The sequence below is a fragment of the Prorops nasuta genome, unplaced genomic scaffold (assembly GCF_024137725.1).
Source record: "Prorops nasuta isolate Cenicafe-Biocafe unplaced genomic scaffold, Cenicafe_Pnas_1.2 PNAS00012, whole genome shotgun sequence".
NCBI classification, from domain to species: Eukaryota; Metazoa; Arthropoda; class Insecta; order Hymenoptera; family Bethylidae; genus Prorops; species Prorops nasuta.
In genome coordinates this window covers 5,065,516-5,072,904 of record NW_027116809.1, presented here as the reverse complement: position 1 = coordinate 5,072,904, position 7,389 = coordinate 5,065,516, and the positions used below count along the sequence as shown (strand labels likewise).

The following is a 7,389-nucleotide window of genomic DNA, read 5'->3' as shown; positions in this document are numbered from 1 at the left end:
CCTTAAGTTTATTGTAAGTAGGCGAATAATATCTTAAATATTAGTAGGCAGAAAGTATCATAGATCTGCACATTTTTCCTCTATATTTTCCTAATTTATGCTATAATTTATTTTAAACGAAAGTTATTGTAACACTATAGGGAAGACAGTGACACATCACCATCTACTACAACTTCAACATGCACTAAATCATATCCCTCTTCTTCATCAGCTAATAAAATATTAAAAACTGCTGATTATTTAAATAAGTGTTATTCATCTATTACAAATTACACAAAAGAAATAAAAGAGGAAAAACAAAATATAAAAGATTTACAAATTAAAATGTTAGAAAAACAAGAAGAATTAATTGATCTAACAAAAAATCAATAGGAAGCTTCTAATAAATTAAGAAAAGAAAGGAATGAAATTTTAAAGGATTTTGTAAGTCTAATAAAGAAATAAGTTTAATTATTATTAAGAAAAATGTTAATAATAATTTAAAGTTGAACTACCATCAAAAATTAATCTAATTAAGTTTATTACAGTTATTTTATTTATTCTTAGAATATTGATATTTTTGTTCATAAATCATAAAAAATGTTGTTTTATAATGCTTTTCAAATGTTCCAAAAGATAATATTTTATTTTAATTTTATATTTAAATTACATTTTAGTTTTCAAATTAATTTAGTAAACATTATAACAGTGAGACGACAGAATTTCCTAAAAAAAAAACGAATGTTTTTCGTACCATTTATATTTATTTCTTTAACATTTATATAAAATATAATTCATTTATATATTGTTCAAAATATAAATGTTATCATGAAACAGACTTATATTCTTCCATCCTTTAACTTCCAACAAGCTGCCGACATAATTCATCTCGAAGTCTTTTCCCATTTTCATGATCTGAAAATATTTCATTTTCAAAATGAACCTGACGAAAGTCTGGATCTGGAAACTCATCATGTAAAGGAGGCTCAAATAACTCCATATCACTTGCATTTGCGATATTATGTAACAAGAAAGCACTATATATCACTTGCACCATCCTACTTAAATTTCTTAATTTCAGATGATATAATTGTCGAAATCGTTGTTTAACTAAACCAAACGTATGCTCTATTTTTATTCTGCAACTACTTAATTTTTTATTATAATTCTTTTGGGCATGGGTTAGATGTCCGTTGTCCTTATAAGGTACTAATAATTCTTTACGACAAGGATACGCGCTATCTCCTAATAAGTATACTCCATCTAAACAAAGATTAAAGATGTAATAAGAAAACGAATGATATATTTTCAATTAAAGTAATATCTATTTGATTTATATACTTGTCCAATTTTCTTCCATACGTTCTGCAAGAGGAGATTCATTCAATACTCTAGCATCATGTACAGAGCCAGGGTAACCCACAAGCACATCAATAAATTTTAAATTATTGTCCACGACTCCTTGCACATGTATAGAATAAAAATGTTTCCTATTGATGTATGAGGCTGGATCCTCTTTAGGTTTATCGATTCGTATATGTGCACCATCGATCAAGCCTATATTATAAATAGATATTATTTTATTAAGATAAGTATTATTAAATGTTAGTATGTACTTCTAATTTTCCTTATATATATATATATAAACTCGCATATATAAAGAATATATTCACCTATAACCCCAGGGAAACCTTGTTCTTTCAAAAAATATTCTTTAATTTTTATTTCCTCCTCTCTGGTTGGCATTTTAATAATAGTTTTTGCTATTTTTACTAAGAATTTAGTAACTCTTGTTATTATAGTGTGTAGAGTACTAATTGTTACCCCAAATCTGTCTGCAATGTCTCTATATCCTCCAGATTCATGACCAAGAAACCACAGGTATGACAAGATATGTGTCTCAGCACTTATTGGTACGTAACCAGCAAACTCTGTTTTTATTTTTTCGTTATTAAATATATCAATTAAGAAGTCGTTATTTATATTAAATTTTAATTAAAATAACTTTACCTTGTAGTGATTTAAATATATATGTATTTTCAAACTTTTGTATTAAAGTTTGCACCATTTCTCTGGACAATCTGAAGTGCATAATAAAATCTTTTTCGATATAATTATGTACTACGTTTTCAACATAATTACATACTTTTATCCTTTGGTTTCGTTGCACATTACTTAATACTGGCTCTAAAGCTAGTCTTAAATCAATGTCATTCATTTCATCTGAAAAATAATTATATATATCGACTTATTATAGGTTTATAAAAGTAAATTTATTTTATTTTCTAAATAATTATATTTATCATACCAAGTGTATTTAAATTGTTAGTTTGGAGATGTTGAACATCTTCATCTTCCTCTGAGTCGCTTAAATTATTAATAAATAATATTTTACATATTAAATCATTATTATCCTCCATGTTTATCCTACTCATATAATATGTTGGTCCATTTAAATAAATTTGTAGTTTGCACTAATATGTTCGTGTTCAAAAGTACTCACTTTATTGAATTTTCTATTTTCTAGAAAACTCCCTAAAACTTCCTAGATGACAAGTTCAATAAAGTGCAAGCAACACGAACAAACCTAAGAATAGGTAATTACCATGTGTGTTTAGAATTTTGAGAAAGGGATGAAATAAAAATATGTTAATTGAACTAGCTTTAATTTAAAATAATAGCAATTAAAACATTGTCATACAAGATTATTAAATTTACAATAAGAGTTTGTTGTATATGCACTAATCACTTACACATTCACAATTATAACATTAAGTCACAATTATTGAAATGACTGGGCCATACCGAAATGCTTAATGTATTAATACTTTTTCATTTATTGGTCTGTCATTACTTTTTTCCTTAATTGAAAGTCATCATAACCGGATTTCAACTGTAACAAAAATAAAATAACCACAAAGTATATTTTCTTAAAAATTCACAATAATTTTCATTTTTTTTTATAAATTTATACTCATTTGATATATTTTGTCTTCTCTGTTAATTATTAAAATCCTTCCTTCTTTTCCACAATCGTTTTCCGAAAATATTATTTTTGTTGATGATATAAAATTGAGGGTTAATCGCGCCATTTGACAGTTACGGACAAACTCCCTAGAAATCCCCTCGCCCCTCTGATTCTAACTTCCCCTCACCAAGACTCAAGATTAATGGCCAAAACGTAGTATCCCGCAAGGATAGAAACTGTAGCGTAGGATCCCGCAGTGAACAGAAACTATAGCGTAGGATCCCGCAGGGAACAGAAACTGTAGCGTAGTATCCTAGGGATACTACGCTATAGGAAAATTATACTACGGTAGTATAATTATACTACACTTGGCAACGCTGGTCAGCATGTTTTAGAAGTAGCCGTACAATGCTTTCCTGTTATATGATGCTGCTCTTTACGAAGACATTGTATAAACTGCAGATAAGAAAGTATATTGATCAAAATATCTGTACTAAACACACATTATCACATATAATTAAATTAATAATTATTTTTCATCTTCGCAGAAAAAATGAAATCCAAATATTGTTGAATTAGCTTGCGAAGAGTGTTTGGTGATTACAATGAAACAGATCTGGTCCTGCGATAATTCCCTGCAACTGGATAATGGTTACGAATAAAGATACTTTAAGTTAGATGGTAACAACACAAGTAGATCAGACTTCGCTGTAAAATAAAAGTTTATCAACACAATAGGTCAAGGTAATATAAAATGTTAAAGCAAAATTATTCAATCACTTAACAAATTTTATACGTGTAACTTCTTTTAGGGTTGGAGCTGAACAAAACTGTTGTAAACCAATGTAATACTATAAACGCAGTCTTTTTTGAAAGAATTTCTTACAAGTAATAGGCTAACATTAATTTAAATGCTAGTAGATTTTTATGCAAACTATTTCTTCTATGATGTTTTTTCTTTTTTCAGTTTCATCGATAGAGTATTTGTATATAAGGAGAAACTAATACACGAATGTATCAAATATATATTTAATAATAAATATAAGTATATATACAGATAAATATACCAACATATACATTTGTCGTGGAGTTCAATTTGAGTTAAGAAGTATTTTCAATACGTAAACAATAAAATTAAATTACTCAGTATTAAGCGTATTAAGCAACTGAGCTATTATGTCCCTTTTTTCTTCTCCATCCGAAAAAGCAGTAGCTTCGTTATCGACTTCAACATTAAAGTGATCTTCTTCATTTGCGGTTAAATGAAACTGCTCCTCTTCATTATCAATGCAAATGTTATGTAATATGCAACAAGTTAGGATGATAAGAGGTATCATGTCTGTATCATACATATAGACATATTTTAATTTCCTGAATCTAGCTTTTAGTAGGCCAAATGATCGTTCAATTACCATTCTAGTTGCAGATAATTTCCTATTATAATTAATTTGAATATCAGATAGATGGCCATTATCTCTATATGGTACAAGAAGCGTTTTGGATATTGGGTATGCAGAGTCTCCTAATAAATGCGTATTTTCAGGAAAATATCTTTGTGGATTAGACTCTATTGCGTGTTTAATTTTGCTCAGCTGCCAAATTCGAGCATCATGTACACTACCACAATAGCCTATGAAAACATCAATGAATTTTCTATGAGGATCACAAATTCCTTGAAGGACTATTGAGTGGAAACCTTTACGATTAATATAGCTATTAGGGTTTTCAGTAGGAGCACTGATTTGTATGTGACACCCATCAACGGCACCCATTACACCAGGGAAATTGCTTATTTCTGCAAATTTGTTTACATTTTGCATCAATTGGTGTTCTTCTGGCCACTTTATATACTCAGCTCTGTGATTTTGTAAAACATGTGCTACATTGAACACACATTTCCAGATTGTACTCTTAGCCATATTGAATCTATCAGAAACAGATCTGTAACGGAGGATATTAGTAATATACAACACAAGGAATAGTTAAGGTAGAAATAGATTTTATTGATTATTAAATACTTGTAAATACTACAAATTACAAAAATAAACAAAGTATATTATATCTTATAATCACTAGAATGTGTATATAAAGCAGAGTTAAAAATTATTATAAATAAAAGCAATATTATTTTATATAAGTAAAATTAAATAATGTACCTGTAAACTTCTTGGTTTCCCAGCACCCATAAAGTAATAGCAAGTTGTTTGAATGGCATTATTTTTGGTCCATCGGGTGTTTGTAATAAGCATGAACCTATTTTCTCCAGCAAAGATTCAAATGTTGCTTTGGACACGCGAAAGTGGGACTTAAAATCTGCATAAAATATTATACAATGTAAAAAAATGTCTAGGATTTAATCGTATAATTACAAAAATTATGGTTATCATAACAATGTTCTTATCAAGACAATAAAGCTCTACGTACAGTAAAATGATAATAAATAAAATTACAATTACCTGACAGAGAATAATTAAGTAAAACTTGGGGAATATAATTTTCAATTCTTTTATGAGTTTCTCTGTTACTAGAGTATAATATTAAGAGATCATCCTCCTCATCATCATCTTCAAATAATATATTCCATATATTCATATAATCCATTGCTTAACCTGTAAATAAACGTAAATTAATAATAATAACATATAATAATTAAGATTATACGAAAAATCTAAATTACCAATTATATTTAAACTTTTTCCTTTAACTTGTTAGTAAAACCTATTGGTATTGGTCACTTGTCCGTTTTTGACACTTCAATCACGTCGGAATACGTCCTACCTTAACCCCTTTAACCTATACCCGATCAGATCCACTCGCGGAAGCCTCCTCACCAAACCCGGGTTAATCTAGTGTTTTTTTTTCGAAAGTTGTATTACTGCAACCGTAGTAAACCCTAACCCGCATCAGATCACTGAACGTAAGCATCCACAGTGTGTGTCATAGCTGACAGCCACTGACAGCTGTCAAATGGTGCGGTTAACCTTTATTTTCGAATCGTAAACAAGAATAATATTTTCGGAAAACGATTGCGGAAAAGAAGAAAGGATTTTAGTAAATAACAGAGAAAGAAAAATATATCAAATGAGTATTAATTAATACCAAAACATAAAAATTATTGTCAATTTTTAAGGAAATATACTTTTTGATTATTTTATTTTTGTTACAGGTGAAATTCTGTTCCTGATGAGTTTCAATTAAGGAAAAAAGTACTTATAGACCAATAAATGAAAAAGCATTAAATTATAAAGCATTTCTGTGTAGTCCAGTCATTTCAATAATTTAGACATAATGTTATAACAGTGAATGTGTAAGCGATTGGTGTATATACAACCAAGTTTTATTGTAAATTAGTAATGATGTACGTTAATGTTTTGATTGCTACTTTTATAAATTAAAACTAGTTCAAGTAACCTAATATTTATATTTCTTCCCTTATTCCAATTTCTATATACACATAGTACGTAATTGCATATTTTCATATTAGTCATATATTCTTTAAATTACTAACAAAATTACTACAATTTTATATTTGTAGGGCACAACTGTTTCTTGCAATGATTTTTATTATTCGATCAATGTAAGACAAGTTGCATTGGGTTTCTGCTAATGTTTTATTGATCCACCACATCCTTCCACATCTTGTGTGACATTTATTTGGCTCTGTTGCACTATTTTCTTCCAGTCTATATCATATAACATTAATTTTCTAATCATTTATACATACACACAGATCTAATAATACTGCTGATCTGCAATTATTTTTGTAATTGTTGAAATGATTGTTAAACCATTATCTTGTTTAATTTGTAAAATGGACATTTGAATGATGCTATTAAAATTTGGCAACTTTTCTGCGAGATATGTTCTCATAATACTTGTGAAAATAAAGTTCTTTAAAAGGTATTTGTATACTGCTGAGTTCATCTTGTTTTCAGCTTTAAATAGTTTTCCAACTACACGCATGGATATCTATTTTGAATATAGAATACATATTTGATTACATCTATTATGATATTGTTAAGATTGATAGAAAGATATCAATTCTTTGAAAATGATATATTATATATCTAGTAACTGGATTAATTAAGGTTTTAAGGTACGATTTCACTTGTCGCTTGTCGCTAGCGATAAATATAAGATGATATAGTATATGCAATCCAAGATGGACACTAGCGACAGAATATGCAGTTTATCTCTCCTATGTTTTCTCATGTCGCTTGTCGCTCGTCGCTAGCAGCGACATATTCTGAGGCGGGTTCTGAATGTAGGAACGAAGGAAACGGGTAATCGCTAGCAGCAATCGCATAATGGTTTCTTAGGTGTAGTGACTGTGGTGTCGTGTTATGGTATATGACATTTGAATTTAATTTGCATATGTATAAAAAAATTGTGAATATTATAATAATAATCAAAACTTATGAGGTATGCACATATATTGAATG

At 28.7% G+C, this 7,389-nt stretch overlaps 2 protein-coding genes across 2 annotated transcripts; both read right to left on the bottom strand.

Moving 5' to 3' along the window:
• Window positions 1–835: 835 nt before the first annotated feature.
• Window positions 836–2,071, bottom strand: LOC136777852 (putative nuclease HARBI1). Its single transcript, XM_066734438.1, has 4 exons — window positions 1,990–2,071; window positions 1,653–1,910; window positions 1,321–1,536; window positions 836–1,242 (listed from the first exon to the last, which is right to left on the bottom strand). The coding sequence occupies exons 1-4, from the start codon at window positions 2,069–2,071 to the stop codon at window positions 836–838; spliced, it is 963 nt and encodes a 320-aa protein (XP_066590535.1).
• Window positions 2,072–4,086: 2,015 nt separating this feature from the next.
• On the bottom strand, window positions 4,087–5,548 carry LOC136777830 (putative nuclease HARBI1). Its single transcript, XM_066734422.1, has 4 exons — window positions 5,404–5,548; window positions 5,104–5,260; window positions 4,966–4,974; window positions 4,087–4,888 (listed from the first exon to the last, which is right to left on the bottom strand). Exons 1-4 carry the CDS (start codon window positions 5,546–5,548, stop codon window positions 4,087–4,089), a joined length of 1,113 nt encoding a protein of 370 aa, XP_066590519.1.
• Between the last annotated feature and the right edge of the window lie 1,841 nt (window positions 5,549–7,389).

Bases quoted from the DNA above. Each gene is read 5' to 3' on its own strand.
- LOC136777830 (XM_066734422.1), bottom strand. From the start codon at position 5,548: ATGGATTATATGAATATATGGAATATATTATTTGAAGATGATGATGAG. The intron at 5,261-5,403 runs GTAATTGTAATT...TATTTTATGCAG, and splicing joins ACTTAATTATTCTCTGTCAG to ATTTTAAGTCCCACTTTCGC.
- LOC136777852 (XM_066734438.1), bottom strand. From the start codon at position 2,071: ATGCACTTCAGATTGTCCAGAGAAATGGTGCAAACTTTAATACAAAAG. The intron at 1,911-1,989 runs GTAAAGTTATTT...AAATAAAAACAG, and splicing joins TATATTTAAATCACTACAAG to AGTTTGCTGGTTACGTACCA. The intron at 1,243-1,320 runs GTATATAAATCA...ATCTTTGTTTAG, and splicing joins TATGGAAGAAAATTGGACAA to ATGGAGTATACTTATTAGGA.